Genomic DNA, 17,226 nt, shown 5'->3' on the forward strand with positions numbered 1-17,226 from the left:
AAAGGGATAAGGAGAGGGAGAGAGAACATTAGAACAGCTTTCCTGAAACGGCGGCAAAAAGAGTGTTAGAAAGCACCTAAAGGAGCACGGCCCCCGGGGCCGCCACAGCAACACCCGCACCAGGCAACCGCGTTTCTGGACAGGAGCACACGGGGACAGAGGGGTTTCATGGGCTACAAGGACAACTGGGGCACGGGAGATCCCCTGCCAAGGCATGGGCCCCTAAACGGCCTCCTGGATTTCCACTGCCTCCCTCAGCTTCGCTCTGCCCTGCACAATCCCACATCTGGGAAGCCTCCTCAGAACGCCCTGAGGAGAGCCTCAAGCAGCAAGACGGGGAGGTACAGTCCATCTGAGCAGCCTGGCACCATGCTCAAGCTCTTTGGCTGCCCTCATCTTCCTCACCACTGGAACCTTCAGGCCTTGGTGCGGTCCATCACCGTCCGAGCTGGGATGTGGGTGCTGCGAGGCACCTGTGGTCAGCTGAGAGGTGTCCCTGCACATGGCAGGAGGTTGGAATTAGGTGGCCTTTAAGGTCCCTTCCAACCCACAGCATTATGTGATTCCCTGATTCTGTAGTCTTGCTGCTCTCTGTCCCAGGGTAGGTCTGAGCAGGGCTGCAGTGGCCGAGCTGCTTGTGTGATGCGCTGGTGCTGCTCACCCAGGATTTCCCTCCTGGCTTTCTCCTGAACTTACAGGCCATAAGAAACATGGAGGCTTCTAGGGATCAGGAGAGATTTCAGCTCTCCTCCTGCTTCTACCCAAAATTAAACAACTCAGTGACTGCTATATAAGGATAGGCAATAGAAATTACACTATCTCATGGAAAGTTCTTTTTTTTCTGTACATTCTTTGGAAGTCTACTTGCAGGCAAAGCAGCATTATCTAAATCCTCCTGCTAAGCACCTGTCTGTGGCAAAGCTGATCAAAGAACATCTCCAGCATCCCAAACGTACTTGTTCTTTTATTGCATTACAAATCTTGGAGAGGACGAGCCAGGATTATCTTTTTAAGACTGAAAGGTGATATGGAACATCTCTGTGAGCCACTAAAGTCAGGGCACTTTCCAGATTCCTGACTGTAAGAAGACTCGTGGGTTTTTCTCTTTCCCATGGCTGAGCTATAGAGAGGTACAGCACATCTTGCTTTGTGAGAAAGACTTTTTAACATACAAGGCAAGCATCACCTCAGGCTCAGCTCTGCTGCAGTCTGTGACCTGGAGTCATCGGGTGCCTAAAATTCCTTTGGCAGCAGTGCAGCTGCCTGAGCATCACAGCCAGTAGGGATGGTAATGTGGCTCCTGGCTATTCCCCCTGAGATATTTTCCCGAGATTTCTCCTGCTGTTGCCAAGCTGAAGATGTTTCCATTTGCCTTTGCTTCACCTTCACCAAGCCTTGCCATCCCCATATGAAGCTTTTCCAGTGGGAAACGTGCTCCTTCCTCCTGTGAAAGGGCCGTGCAGCTAGGCAGAGGGGTCTTACATCGGTCCCTGCTTTGTCTGTTCCTGGGATGCACCAGGAGTGGAATGTGTCACCATCCTATGTCCCAGGGGCTTTCCTCCTGGAGCTTCTCCCATCCGAGGAGGCAGATGTGGATGTGGGGCATGTGGCTGAGGTCTTCTCCAGCAACAGCAGTATCTCTCCATGGCAGAGACCTTCCAGCTCTGCTTGTCAGCATTTATCCCAGAAAATGGCATCCTGGACATATATCCATGTGCCCTACAGTCCCTGCTCCTCACCAGCCTTCCTCACTACCATTCCCACTGTGCCTCACTGGAACACAGCCTTATGCTCCCAGTTCCAGCTTCCCCAGTGCAGGGGATACTCTGGCCTTCTCCTCCTCCTCCTGACTGTGGTCCTTGTGAGTCAGAGATCAGGCGCTTGGAGCAGTGGCTGCAGCCTCCATCTCCTTCCCACGGCACCCCGGGTGCTGCTCGGACACCAGGCCAGGCTATCCCAGCTTGCTGGCATCCCTCTGCCCTGAAGCCACCCTCTGCTCTGACACGAACCACCTCCTTCAGGGCACCCAACTGGACAGGCTTCCAGTGTGGGATTCTAGAAACTATGGACAATGGTGGGGAAAAGACATGGGGTGTGTTTCCAGCGGAGCACCAGGAAATGAGAGTGGTCCGACGACGCGTGGTGAAGGGGACAAGAGAGACACTCCACAGCTCCCAGCGCTCTGGTGGGGCCAGCTGGGATTTTTTTCCATATGTACTTTACCCCCTTTGTTACAGACTGTACCTCCAGCATCACCACACAGATCTGTTTGACACACTGGATAATTGCGTCGGGTGTCCCCGAGATCGTCACCGCCCGCTCCGTGGAGTTGGGCAGCATGTCCCCCGCCACTTGGACCTGAGCACCTGTGGACTGGAGACAGAAAGAGAGAGGGAGGAGAAATCCCACAGCTGAACGCCTTCACCGGAGTCAGCTCCAGCTCCGACGCCGTGCACCGCCCGAGGGCCCGGCATGAGGATCCTGGGGGATACTGCTCCCACAGCATCAGCCAGACCGGTGCGGGAGCATGATGCACAGTGCAGCACAGGGATCCCCATTTCCAAGGAAGTTCCCCTGTGGCCACGGCTCAGCTCCGAGGAGCTGCACTGAGGTGCAATAATGAAGCGGAATCTGCCTTACCTCTCGGATTTCCTTGATCTTGGAGCCGCCCTTGCCGATGAGGGAGCCGCACTGACTCGCCGGCACCACCAGCCGCAGTGTCACCGGAGGTTTGCTGGTAGCTGTGCTGTTGCTCATGGAGTTGGTTATGTCCTTGGGAAGGAAAAGGGCAGCACGTCAGCCCTTGGTTCCCCACCAGAGCCACCCCCAGTGCCCAGGTGCCACATCTACACATGCTGTGGTCAGGTGACTAAAGCATTCCCTCTTGAACACTTCTGCGCTGGACAGCCTGTTCCAAGGCCTGACCAAGCTTCCAGTGAGGAAATTTTCCTTAAAATCCAACCCAAACCTAGGGTCATTTCCTTTGGTCCTGTCACTTGTTACCTGGGAGAAGAGACCAACCCCTAAATGGCTACACTCTCCTTCCAAGCAGTTGCAGAGAGTGAGAAGGGCCCCCTGAGCCTCCTTTTCTCCAGACTGAGTCCCCCAGCTCCCTCATCAGACTTGTGCTCCATATCCACCCTAATCAGAGATGTGTGAAAGGTTCTGTGCTGAGTCCACGTCCCAGTTAGGCAAATCCAAGCAGGCACTGCTGTCCCCAGCCATGGGCTGGCTTACATTTCTCACCTCCTCAAATTTGTAGGCGATCATGGCAAAAGCCTTGAAGATGGCATCGGTGGGGCCAGTGATGGTCACAATCCGCTCAGGGCAGTTTCCCTCCGAAATGTTGATTCTGGCCCCACTCTGGAAAGAGAAGAGGAGTCCTGGAATAGCCACAGCCAAGCACTCAGGTCAGGTCCCCCCTCTCAGCCTGATACCTGTGCCAGCCTCACAGCATTACATCTAACCTTCCAAACTCCCACCCCTCCTCTGCAGAGATTTCAGCCCTGCCTTATCTCAACCCTCAGGAAGTGTTTTATTGCAAAGCAAACCCATGCGATCAAGGCAAGACCAGCTCAATGGGATCATTTCCTGCAAAGAGTTTTGCTTGCTGTCCTGAAAGCTCCCTGGGAGCTGCAGGCACAAAGATCATGGACAAACTCAAAGCATCTTAACACTGACTTAATGTTTCATTAAATACTTGACTCTGGAAAATGTAATAGGAGTTTGAGTGCGAAGGGAGAAAACTGGTCCAAAGAGCTCTGGGGGCAGCTGGCTTGCTTGTCCTGACCCTGGGAATTACTGCACATATCACACAGGGCAATGTTCAGCTCTGGCCACTCTGCACTCTCTCCTATAACTCATCCACAGAGCAGGCTGCTCACCTCCTCACGCATCTTCTTCACGGTCTCTCCTTTCTGAAACAAGAGGGAAAACCAAGCCATTACTGAAAATTTAAGACTTCTACCTTTAAAACAATCCTGCAGAAAATGCATCTCCCTAATAAATAGCAATGTATTGCCAAAAACATAGGAGCTGTGATGCCTGAAGAGTTGAGCATGTAAATCATCAAATATAAATATATATACAAATTCACAACTGTGAATCTTCCCAGCATTGGACATGCTGAAGGAAAAATAAGGCATAAGCCTACAGGGAAAACGTGTTCATGCTGAAAATCTTTGCCACCATAGACCTTTATTTTAAATCCACCCAAAAAATCCCTAATCCTGTATAGCCAGGACTTTCCAAACCACTGCGGAAACACCAGAGCACCTCAGGAAGCTCTTCTGTACAAGGTAAATGGAGTCCTCTGGCCGCAGAGAGAGAGGCTATAGAATTACTTAAAATATAATTTAAATGTATCTGTGCAAGATTTTTAGTATCTCCTAAAGAAGTTATTTAATGAAAACACCTGAGCAACATGACTGTGAACTCCCTGCCATCACCCAGTGAAGCAGCTGGGAACAGTTTGGTGCCTGGTGGGGTTTTTAGGGGAATGGTCTTTGACCCCTCTGTGGATCTCTCCTAATTTCTGGCTCACAAAAGCAGCAACTAGCTCAGGCACCCCACACTTTTCAGGACATCACAGGGAAGACACGACTATGGCATCTACCATGCCACAGATGCAGGAACAGCATCAAAGGTACATTAAAAGGCATCCTTACCTTCCCAATGATGCTTCCAACTTCCTACACAGAGAAAAAGCCAAAAACAGAGGAACTGATATTAGAAAATGTGATGGGAATTCAGCCTAACCCCACAATGAAGTAAAGACCTGCTGGACACTGTCCCAAGCAGAGGGACAGGGTTGAAGGGCAGGAATGAGAGGGAGCAGGAGCGCCATGCCACCCTCCCCACCAGCAGCCAGCTATTCCCAGGGCTGGAACAGCTGGACAGAGCTGTTTGTGGGGCCGGGCAGGCGGGACAGGGACCTGTGAGGACACCCCTGCTGTGGGAGCTCCTTACCTTGCCGTGCATCAGCAGCCGGATGGTGAGGGTGACGTTGAGGCCGCCTTCGGAGACCTTGGACTCCATTTCCTACCAGGGGATGGGAGACGCGCGTTAGCTGGGAGAGCAGCCCCGGCACAGGCAGCGCCTCGGCTGGATCACCTGGGGACACAGCAGGAAAGGTTTGCTCTCAGAACAGGCTCCTCAGGCTGGGACAGACCCCACAGCGCAGCCAAAAAACAGCTCTGGACCAGGGCAGCAGATCAGCAGCCTGGCCAAGGGCCAGTAGCTGCAGTGAGGCTTTGAAAGACCCACAGCACCTTTCTAGCAAACCGAAGTTCACCATTTCCAGCATAAAGAAAGCCACACGGCATTTTTTCAGTGGCCAGGAATTGTCTGTCTGACCCCAGGAGCACAGAATGGGAAGGACAGAACTGATGTCCTGGTTGCCACACATCCTAACCTGAGAGCTCCCCAGCTTGAGCAGACTGTGGATCACGCCACTTCCAGCCACATATCTAATGAAACCATGCTGTTTTCCTTTTCCATTCTCTCTCTTTCCTCCTCTGCCCTCTAGAGGGGCCACTGATGTTTTGAAGGCAAGGGAGGGGGAAAGAAATAAAAAACACAGGATGGCAACAAATCCTTCATTTTTCATTCCTGATGCCTCTTTAGGAACACCTCTGCATGAGGACGTGGCATATGAAATGTCCCTGCCCATTGCATGGGGAGAGCAGTCATGTCCCAGAGGGAGGTGCCAGCATCCTTCTACGTGCAGCACTGAGATATGGAGCAATTCTCCCTTGTGCTATTTAATCCCTCAGTCCATATCAGATGGGAGATTTTTCATCCTGCTCACAAGCATCTGGCATTTCCCTTTGCTCGGACAGGGACTTAAGTGAGCAAAAAAAAGGTACATAAACAAGTTCTCAAGTACTGCTTTAATGCAAGTCGGGGTGGATAAACAGCAGCAACGCACAGACTGTGGCTGGGAGATGGGTTTGATGCAAAACCTCTTCCCAGAGGTTATTATGAAACCCAAAATGGATAAACCCACGTGGTTTGCAGGGAGATAAAATTCCCTAAAGCTAAAGGACACTGACTCACTGGGAATCAGGCTGCTTATGACCTACGTACAAAAGCGGGGCTTGAGGCTGCTGCTGCATGCTAGAAATGAAAAAAAAAGGATGGAATCCTCACAAGAAGGATAAGAAATGAAATATGCTGAACAGCAAAACAGATTCACTGGCACAGGTTTCCCAGAGAGGTTATGGACTCCCCATCCCCGACAGTATCCAAGGCCAGGCTGGTCTGAGCTTGGAGCAGCCTGGAAGGTATCCTTACCCATGGCAGTGGGTGAAATGAGCTTTAAAGTCCCTTCCAACCCAAACCATGCTGTTATTCCCTAGTTCTATGTCAAGCCAAAAGGTGCTTTTAAGGGTGGGGAGAAGGAGAATGTTTCCACGGAAAAAGGTGATGACACTGGAGACTCAAGTAACAGGAATGGGCTGAGAGACTGTAGCAGAACAGGCAAGATCAGGAATTTTCAAGACTGAGCCCACTATAAGGTGAACAATGAAGGCAAAGAGTAACTACCTGGGTTGGTTAACCCCAGGCTGACTCCTGTGCATGGGAGGTTGTTCCAGAAAGGGTCAATAAGCTGGTAGGTGGAGGTAAGCATTTCCAGTGCTCACAATGTGCCAGGAGACAAACTCCTGCACTGGAGACATCACAGAACCATGGAATGGTTTGGGTTAGAAGGGAACTTAAGATATCCCATTCCACCCCTGCCATGGGCAGGGTCACCTTCCACTGTCCCAGACTGCTCCAAGCCCCAGTGTCCAACCTGGTCTTGGACACTGCCAGGGATCCAGGGGCGACCACAGCTGCTCTGGGCACCCTGTGCCAGGGCCTGCCCACCCTCACAGGGAAGAAATTCTTCCTAAAATCTCATTTAATCCTCTTCTCTTTCAGTCTAAAGCCATTCCCCCTGGTCCTGTGGCAGGGAGGGTGTTTGCAATCCCCAGCAGGATGCAGGAGGAACCCTGCATCAGGCTGTTATGTAAATGCTTCCAATTGATTGAAAAAGTGGGTCATGTGTTAGCCAAATGCTCCTGGCTTTAAGATTTATCAGCATTATTAAATTAAACACGCTTCATGCTCCAGTGAGCATGGAAAGCTACATTGGCCTTTTCTTAATTATACTAGTGAAAGGTAAGTGTTTTATAGGGGGCTCGTGAGCTCAATGGAAGGCATGGCAACAATAGAGCCGAAGCATTTACTCTGGGCACAGGCCTACCCCAGCAGCCCTCATTCTCCATGGACAAAGGGCTGGGAAAAAAATTACCCCCCAAAATACCATTTTGAGCATTTCAGAGCATTCCCTGCCTGGAGAGAGACCCATCTTGGCCCCTTTCTCTTCACCATGGTGTTCTGCCTTGCTCACCACAGCTTTGAAATGGCTCCTTTGTCCACGCACTTGAAAGCCCTGAGGACACCATTACATCCAGCACAATGGTCAGAGTAGATACAGAGCCCAGCTCCAGCCCAGTGCAAAGCAGGTGCAGCCCCACAGAGGTCTAAGACATGGGGAGACAGAAGTGCCAGTCTTGGCCCCCAAAGGGAAAGTTGCACACCTAGCCAAGCCAGGCTCTGCCAAGCATTACACCTGGGCAACCACAGGTGGAGGACTGGAGCATCCTCCTTCCACTCAAGGGGAGCAGCTGAAAGCTCTTGCACCACAGCAAGGGGAGATCTGCCCCAAAGCTGGATAATGCCCTTTCAGAGGATGATCCCATTCCACAATAAATAGTGCTGTTAATGGCAGCTGTGTTTGCAAGAGTGCCTGGAGGAAACATCATCAGTTCTTAGAGTAATCTGGTTCTTCCTCGGTTCAAATATATGAAATTCTGGGAAATTTTCTTAATCTATCAGGAAACCCCTACGTCTGAAAAAGCCACTCAGGAATCAGTGATCAAGGAATAGGAAGGAAAATGAAAGCTCAAACAGCAGGAAGGCTCCTCTTCCCCACACACAATCATACGCATTCCAATTTTTCCCCATATTTTTGAGGTTGGAGCGATTGCCTCACCTGGTGCTCTTGTCTTTATGCTTGCTGATGCCTCACAAATACCAACACATCCCTAAAAATTCAAGCAACTCCCCTCCAATTAGGGGAAATCTGAACACTGTGTATTGAATTAATTTAGTAACACAACCATCTCCCATACAGGAGGAGGCACATGAAGGAGAACAGGAGGAGGAAATGGAGCTCTGGACTGGACGCTGGTCTCCAGCCTAACTTCCGTACAGGAGCTGGAAAAGTGGATGCTGGGATCCAGGGAATCATGCCTCTGATATCCTATCAGGAATGCTATCCCTGATGGCACGGGCCTCAGCTGAGCTTGAGCAGAGCCCAAATCCCTGCAGGGGCTGAGGGACATTGCTGGCTCCGTGCTTGCTGAAGCCAGCCATTGCTCTCCTCCTCCTCTTCCTCCTGCCATGCATTTGTAGGTCTCGCTGGGAGTGCACGAGCCCCATGTGAGCAAGCCTTTGCTTCCTAGAATTATTTTGGGAGGATATAGCAGCATTTTGTTCAAGCTGTCCAAAAGCAGAGAGAACTTTGTGCAAAGATTCCCCAGTGGCATAAGGCACTCCCTCCCTAAAAGGTTTGGGTGGCAAGTTCACAGGCACCACCAAGCAAATGCAAAGGAGAAAGTCTCCATCACCACCCCAACTCTCACTGATCACAGGGCCTCCAGAAAATCTCACTTTCTTGCAAGGGTATCACAGAATCACAAAATGGTTGGGGTTGGAAAGGACCTTAATGCTCATCTCCTTCCCCCCTGCTATGGATAGGGACACCTTTCACTGTCCCAGGATGCTCCAAGCCCCAACATCCAACCTGGCCTTGGACACTTCCAGGGATAGCCACAGCTTCTCCTGGTCAGTGCAGGCTTATAAAATCCAACAGCTCAAAGTCCTGCTGACCAAGAGTCTTTGAGGATCTGTGCAGGTAAAGAGCAGGGTGGGCAGGGCCCTGGTCTGTGCAATCCCTGCTGTGCCACTTTCCCAAAGGACCACCCCCAAAACCCCACCCTGGAGCATCTTGGTTGCTCAGTGGTAATGCCACCCCAGAAAACATCCATCATGCTTCCAAGGCTCTGGGGTGTTCCAGGAGCCCACCAGCACAGGTGTTAAAGACAGCACCAAGCCTCAGCATCCTCCAGCACACTGTGACAGCCCACAGCCAGGATTTCCAACGGGGGCAGCAGAATTTGGTGTTGGGAACTAACATCTGGGATAGAATGCCCACCACTCAAGACAGTATTTTGCCCTGCGAGGGAGGAAATGTTTAAACAGCTCTGACCTCTCCATATCACCTTCACAAAACTCAGACCAGGGTTTTCTGACCCTTGGAAAATGATAGATGTATTAAAAGCACAGAAAAGCCAGAGAGGCCAGGAAAGAGGATGTTTTCTGGACATTTTAGGCTTTCTATCCTGTTTTGTTGAGGAGGGCTGCCTGTCCACCTGCATAAGCAGGAGCTTCCTTCCCACTCATCTCCCACTGACTTGATCCTGCCATTAAGGCCTAATCCGGTGATTTCCAGCATGGTGTTTCAGTAGCTGGGAAGCTCGGCAACGCAGCCAGCTAGGGATTATGACGGCGGTGCAGTCTGGCCAGGTCAAGGCGGGGGTGAAGGAGGAAAAAACAGGCAGAAACCCAAAGCCAAGCCTTGCTTTAAACCACATGGAAATGCATCAGCCACCGGTGAGCTTTGGCTGTTGGGAGATGAAGCTGTGGGAGGGCAGTAGCACCATCTACATGAGTGACACCAAATGCTATTTGGGAACAAAACTGCAATTCCAGCTGCTGCCATTTTTCACAGCTGTAGTAATTTTTGTTGACCTTTCCTCCTCTCTACTCTCCAGCTTCAGTGGAAATATTTTAGATATCTCTAACCAAAAAAGATGCCCTGTGCCCTCCTAGTACTTCAGCCAGCAGGATATTCCTGCCTCTCCCTTGCCTGTGATCATTCCAAGCAGCACAGGTGACAAGTGTCCTGCTCTGGCCCTCACAGCAGGCATCTCTGGAGGCTCCTTTCTCAGTCACCTGCTCCCATTTCCCTGCTCCCCTCCAGCTGAGATCACAGCCTCACAGAATCATTTAGGTAGGAAAAGACCTCTACCATCATCTAGTCCAACTGTTTCCCCAGCACTGACAATGTCCACCACTAAATCCTGTCTCCAAGCGCCACATCCACGAGCCTTTTTAACTGTTCCAGGGATGGGGACTCCACCACTGCCCTGGACAGCCTGTGCCAGAGCCTGACCACCCTTTCCATTAAGAATTTTTCCCTAATATCCAATCTAAACCTCCTGGGGCACATCCTGAGGCCATTTCCTCCTGTTCTGAACGTTTGCTGATATGATGACGCAGAGCTCCAGCACAGTCACACTGCAGTGGGCTCAGCCACATCCCAGCCAAGCACCTGCCCTCCCCTCCAGGAATTCCCAGCTGATTTCCTGGTTTTCTACTTTATCTGGTGAACCCTGCTTATGGGCTCAGGCATTAGCCTCCACCAAAGCAGGCTCAGTCCAGGAGAACAACTGGTTTTGTTGTGACAGCAGTGCCATTATCACAATCTTTTGTGTGAAGATCAGTGGATGAAACTGCAGCTTTTCCCTGCCAACCTCCCCAGGCTGATGGTCGGGAACATCATTTCCCCCCCTGCAAGAGGACACAGGATGAGAGTACCTGTCTCTGTGCCCTGATATGTTTGTGGGAGACAAAACCCTGAGGTTTGTGCTAATTCCAAGTTTAGAGAAAATTCAGGTACCTGAAAGATGTATCTGCAGAGATCTACAGGATGCATAATTCCTGTTTACTCACATGAGCTGCTGCAGTGCTGCAAGCAGAGGTCAGACACAGATGGGTGAGGGAAATGCAATGTAGTAGCAGCAGAATATTTGATGTCCTTAGGAAAGAAAACCTTGTTTGGACTGGTGTCAGGGCTTTTTGACTGTGGGACCCTGAGCAAAAACAGTGTTTAACCACCACCTCAACAAGGTTATTTAGAATTATCAAAAGTTATTAGAAGAATAATGGGTTCTCATTTCAATTTGTTTAATTAAAGTTGATTTTGGAAGGCTGGGGTGAGCAGGGAGGGGATGGGAACATTGTGCTCTAACTCAGCCACTTCCAAATCACTCCGTTAGTTACTTCTGGAACAACCTGACAATGAAAACAGTATTTTCAGTGACTGTCACACTGTGTAAGTGCATCAGAAACCTCCCCCTACGAGGCGATGAAAGCCAATGCTCTTTGCAGCTGGGTCCACCACGACTCAATGACCAGAAGCACCGTCAGGTAACTGTGAGCCTTTGGCAAGACCCTGAGTGCCAAGGAAATAACATTTCCTAGGATAAGGAACACCAGCTCTTTCTTCTTTGGTCTGCCAGCAGATTAAAGGATAGATAAAAATAATCCATTACAGTTTTTTCCCAAAACACCGTCTGTCCCTCCAAGCCCAAGCCATTATTTTGGAGAGGCTGATCCATTGGAGCTGCTGATGGTCCAGCAAGCACTGGCTGGGTCTTGGCTGGTGCCAGGTGCCCCAGTGGGCTGAGGGAGGCAGAGCCCCCCCAGACTGGACTCCACCGCAGGGCTCGGCACTGCAGATTGGGGCGGGTTCTGCTGCAGAAGCCGAGCTGGGGGTAAGAATCCCAAAGCTCCAACGTCATTGCCTGGCACTGCAGAGACCAGGAAAGCAACTATTTCAATGCCATGCTCCGTGCCCGCATCCCTGACCGCGCCAGGGGGATTTGGGAAGCACCACAAGCAGTGCTGCAGCAGGACGCTGGACTGAGCCTGCCAGAGAGCGGAGGAGCTGTGGGCTGTGGGGGGAGCTGGGATGGCTGAAACCACTGTAAAATGGTTGGGAAATGCTCCAAAACATTGATCAGGGACACTCCAGTTAAAATGCCAGGTGACGACCCAGGTGGGAGAAGCTCTTGGCAAGCAGAGCGAGAAGCCAAAATGAGCTTGGCAATGTAAAGAAAATAAGACGGAATTTTGCAAAGCAAAATACTGAACTTAACTGTGTGCAATTATGTGCACAGGAACAGAGGAATTGCTCCCCATCCACCTGAAAGTGGCTGGGAGTGACAAGCTGAGTTGCAGGATCAGCAGAAGGAAACTAGGAACGGTGAAGCGGCTCTTCAAGGCTCTCCAGGCAGCAGAGAGCAACCCCAGACCCCTGGGGCCAGCAAACACGGCCCCATAGGGAAGGGCTGGAGGAACCAAGGCTCTGCAGCAGAGAGAGGCAGAGGGACACAGGGCCTTGAGCAAGGGGCTTAAGCTGCACTGAAGAAGGTCCAGGACAAGAGCTTCTCCACAGCCACACCATACTGCCAGATATCGTTCTTTAAATCTTCCAAACATTCACATATTGGCAAATAAAGCTCATCTCTGTTAAACAACCACTTACAACCTTTACATCAAGCCAAATGCAACCAGATCAGGGTTTTTCCCTCCAGCCAAAAGCCAAGGAATGGAAGCCAGGAAGTACCACCTTGCAGCAGGAGATGCCTCCACAGATACTACAGGGACACTGTACCAGGGTAGTGCATCAGACCCAAAGGACCCATATCTTGCCCCAGAGGACCCAGTGCAGTTGGAAATGCCCCAAGGAATGAGACAGTCAAACATCAGCCCCTTAAGTGCAGATTTTAGATGCCATTTTTCAGGGGAACCCAAAGGACTCCCCAGAAAGAATGCTCATGGCCACAGACTCATGCTGGATGCTCGCAAAGAAGGAGACCACAGGCAAGTGCGTGGACCTCCAGAGACAAGCAGCTTGTTCTCCCGCATTCTGGAAATGAGAGGCACAGCACTGCAAAAAGCTCCAGGCACACTCCCAACATCCTTGCAGCTGGGGGAACAGCTAAGAGGAGAACCCCTCAATGGACTTGGGAAAGCAGAAAGTGAACACCTGCCAGGGCTTCCTCCAAAACAGATGAGGATGCAACCAAGAGCATCTCTCCACAGTGCCCAGCAGCAGCCATCCCACAACGCTCCTCATTCCCCTCCTCCTCCAGAGCCTGCTGGCTGTCCTGGCTTTAATCCCACAGGCAGCATCATCCCCGTAATTTCCTCCATTTTCAATCTACTTCCCTCCATTTTCAATCCACTGATCTGGGGGCAGTCTGCAAATCCCTTCATCCTGAGAGCGAAGCAATCTACTGCTACGTCTCATCCCATCTCCATTTCTCTAATCCCTGGAAACAGGGATGAGGTTTGGAGCACATGGGCTGCCCTGGAGGGATCTGTCCAGGTGCTGCTGGACAGAAACATGAGGGGCTGGGGCTGCTCTCATGAATGCCACCCAACTTCTCAAAGCACCTGGGGCAGCTCCTAGCCCCTCCTGATCTAGGGATGAGGGAACAGGCCTCCCCACTCCCCCCAGCTGACATGCTGGGAATGTAAGGGACAGATTAGATGCAGAACAGAAAACACCTGGGGATCAAGCAAGGGTGACAGGGGGAGTCACAACCACCTTGGTCCCATCAATCCCAGTTGGATCCCGTGCTCTCTGTCCACAATCCCAAACCCATGACTTTCACCTTGGCTGTAGATGCTCTTTGGGAGTGGGAGACTGATCAGCGATATGGGAAGGGAGATTCTTGTCTTGCCTGCCCTGGAGAAGTGGCCTGGCCCCCCAGGGGATTGGTTGGGAAGCAGACTGACCCCATCCCTCCTTTGCCATGTCCCTGCTGGTGCAGGGCTGGAGGAGGCGGGAGGGGGGATCCCACACCGATGGCCACAGCAGGGCCTTGTCCCCAGCCCAAGGAAGGGACTGCAGGGCGCTGTGTGACAGGGCTGCGTGGTGCCCGTGCCAGACCCATCCCAAGCCACGCCGTGCTGGCTCTCCCTGCTCCGGCTGGCGAGGAGGAGGATGGGGCCCTCGGCATCCGGGGGTGGATCGCCAGCACGCTGCGCTCAGACCCTGACAGCAGGCTCCAAAACTGTCACTCCTGATCTGTTTTCACTTCAGCTAAACCTCAACCCCAATTACAATCAAGGAGAGCCGCCTCTCCTCTCCCCTTCTCCCTGTGGTAGGTCCTCTGTAACCTCGGGTCTCAACGCTGAACCAAACCCCAGCCAGGGAATGGATTAACTGGCTCTGCTGGGGATTGGGGCTGCCAGAGACGGGGCCACGACTGCTCCTATCCCAAGATCTGGCCCTGGCAGCAAGGGCACAGCCATTGCAGTAGTTGCATCCCTGCAGGACTGTGGGTCTCTGTCAAAATCCATGGGGGATGCGCCACTGATACCCTGCCTCTGCCATGGGTGGTATCCAGCTCCAAAGCTGCATCCATGGAGTGGAGGGGGTTTGGTGGCAGTGGGGTGCACCCACTGCCAGCTGCCAGCTCACTTAGCAACCCCCAAATTAAATAAATAAATAAATCAAGCCAGATCCGTGTGTGTGCGTGTGATCAGAGCACCGGGACGGATGCGTTCAGCGGGAATCTGAGAAAAAGCTCCGTGGATGGAGGCAGCTCTCACCGACTGGGGAAGCCTTCAAGTTCCCTGTCCAGCTCAGCTGGCCATAAAGCAGCTCAGAGAACCAGCAGACCTCATGGGGGCTGCCACCCAACCCCGTGCTACAGGACTGGGGGGTTTGGGGACCATCCCCTGCTCTCCAAAAAATAGTTTTATTCAATCTAGGATGCACACAGCCTGGAGGAGCCAGGGCTACCAGTGCTCAGCTACCACTGGGATCGAGCTCATCCCAGTGTGCCAGGCATGTCTCCCCCACCACGGAGAGCCGCACTGCCAGCAAGGTGCCCTCTCCTCTTGCTCTGCAGCAAACACTCATTTTCCAAGAGGGGGCCTGGAAAAAACAATTGATCCCCTGGGAAAAGCAATCCTGAGACCACCAAAGCAGCATGGCTGGCTGGTACCCAGAGGAGTATCTCAAGGAGGGCAAGCAGCTCCCTGTGCCCCCTGATCCACCCAAAAGGGAGCGGGCCACCACCGAGGGATTTGCTCCATCCACCAGCGATCCCGACAGCATTCCTCTTCCCTCATCCCACGCGACATTCCTGCAGCTTCTCCAATGCCATTTTGAAGACATTCAAATAATGGAGGCACTCATAAAGAGATTTTTCCCTCTGCCTTGAGCAGCAGCCTTTTGTCCCCACCTCAAAATAAACATTTTTCTTTGGAGGAATAAATTCAGCAAGATTAAAAGGACATTTCCTGCAGTTGCGTCCCAAGAAGAAAAATTTGCTTTTGTGTCTGAGAATGCTAAAAATATTTATATAAATTAATCCCTAAAAGAAAAGGGGAAATCTGAGACTAAAGGCTTTGGAAATATTATCAAGTTATTCTGGAATTTTGTATTAAGAGCAAAACCCCAGCCATTAAGAAGTAATGCCTGTTTTTTTAATTTTTTAAATTCAGGGTTGGGTTTCTGTATCAAAATGCAGCCCAGCATCTGTCCTTGCATCTGTCAAAACAAAGGTCAATCATTTTATGGAAACTTAAACACAATGTCCTTGAGCCACTGTTTCTGTTTATTTTTAAACTGGACATGACTTCCAATTAATAAAATCAGATTTTTAAAGATGGTTCACATTCAAATTACATTATCCCAGAAAACTTGGATTATGATAAAAACATATCCGAGAATATTTTTCCTTTTTAGTATGGAAATGATAATTTGGGGTGGATTTCAACAGCTTTTAAGTCCTCTACAACATTTGCCACTAATATTTCACTTTTCTATTTATAAAGTGATGATGAAACCAAGGAAAATCTAACAGAAACATGATGGCATCAAGAAGAATTTCAACACCCTGAGGAAAATGGATATCTGAGGGCAAACAGAAAACAAAGCTAGCATCATAATAAAAGGGATTGCTCTCTCCAAATCAAATTTCCGCGGCAAAAGGAAAAAAAGTTATTTGAAATAGGATGGAATTAAATAAGAAGAATATTTGTAGCATTAAAAATTAATGGACGTGGAATGGAATTAGAAATATTTTTTAGAAATACTGGAACTAGAATGGAATTCAAAACAAAAATATTAAAAATTTGAAAATATACTGGAACTAAAAAATACTTAAAACCAAAAAAACAAAATAACGGAAGGTAAAAATCAAATGATTCAGGGTTGGGGGTTTTATTATGTTGCCACATTAAGACATGATAAACATCCCTGTTAATTTAGTGTCCATTTCTTGAAGGCAATTCCATTTGTGCCATTCCCACCCAAGCACACACACAAATGACACTGTCCAAAGCCTGAGCTGCAAATCACAGAATTTAGGAACAGCTGGATATTCTGGTTAAGGAAGAGATGGACGCTTCCCTACCCAGGGAGACAATCTTTGGCACTGGCTGCCAGGCATGGGTAAAACGGAATTTAACTAAACTAAAGCACACACTTCGAGAACCACGATTCTGCAAAACAAATTCACGGCAAGATCTGTCAAATTTAACTTGCAAAAAATATAGTTTGGTTGGGTTTTTTTGCAAAAACAGAAACGAAAAAATATTCAGCAAAAATAATTTTCCAGTAATATTTTGGAAATTTCTTCCAGGAAAGATTTGGGGAGCAGCCGCTAACTTTAGGGAATCCCGTTGCTTGCATGCCGATGTCTCCTGTAATCCTGCCTCACGCTGCCACAGACTTAAACTTCCTCCACCAGATTCCCTTAAAACTGTTCCTAAGCATTCAGAGCTCTTCCAACCCACACTGGAGCCCAGCACCTGGCTCATTCCAAGATTCTTCCCTGACTTACTCTGGTGGGAAAAGTTGCCAGTGGCGGGTGGTCTTCCACCACGACAATCTTTTAAATCTCCTTACCTTTCCCAAAGAGCCGCTTTCCTGCCGCTTTGGCGGGAGGGGGATCCAGACAGATGGCCAGTCTTTTCACGTTTGGAAAGGATGAAAAATGCTACGGGGGGGAAAAAAATCCCAGTGATTTTTTTTTTTTCTTATTCTGCTGCTCGGCGCAGAAGGGCTCCCAACCTCATTGGCCCTGGGAGATCCACCACGTGGCATGGGATGAAGAGCACGTGACCTATTTTCTCCCAAATCCCTGGGTTTGCTGGAAAGGGGGATGCACCCACTGCTGATGTTCTAGTCATTTCATGGGCTTTGATTGATTTATTTATTTTTATTATTTTTTTAAAGGCCACTGAGCAAATCTGGATGCCTTGAGGCGATGAGGGCGAACCAGCCAACGCTTCCAACATGGAGGA

The 17,226-nt window shown here is 50.3% G+C and overlaps 1 protein-coding gene across 21 annotated transcripts in view; it reads right to left on the reverse strand.

Moving 5' to 3' along the window:
- PCBP3 (poly(rC) binding protein 3) overlaps window positions 1-17,226 on the reverse strand; it is a 43,151-nt gene that overhangs the window by 21,846 nt on the left and 4,079 nt on the right. For 20 of the 21 annotated variants that reach the window (XR_008840903.1, XR_008840902.1, XR_008840900.1 and 17 more), the window contains exons 2-7: window positions 4,969-5,112; window positions 4,668-4,691; window positions 3,885-3,917; window positions 3,247-3,363; window positions 2,641-2,772; window positions 2,245-2,373 (exon numbers count right to left, since the gene is read on the reverse strand). Coding sequence is in view for 13 of the 21 variants with exons in the window: in XM_056495807.1 (XP_056351782.1) it covers window positions 2,245-2,373; window positions 2,641-2,772; window positions 3,247-3,363; window positions 3,885-3,917; window positions 4,668-4,691; window positions 4,969-5,037 (504 nt within the window). In the remaining 8 variants the exon portion in view is untranslated. Of the gene's footprint in view, window positions 1-2,244; window positions 2,374-2,640; window positions 2,773-3,246; window positions 3,364-3,884; window positions 3,918-4,667; window positions 4,692-4,968; window positions 5,113-16,828; window positions 16,920-17,226 lie in introns of those variants that run through there. The other variant, XM_056495808.1, reaches the window with a different exon arrangement.

Source organism: Oenanthe melanoleuca, chromosome 7 (assembly GCF_029582105.1).
Source record: "Oenanthe melanoleuca isolate GR-GAL-2019-014 chromosome 7, OMel1.0, whole genome shotgun sequence".
Taxonomy (NCBI): Eukaryota; Metazoa; Chordata; class Aves; order Passeriformes; family Muscicapidae; genus Oenanthe; species Oenanthe melanoleuca.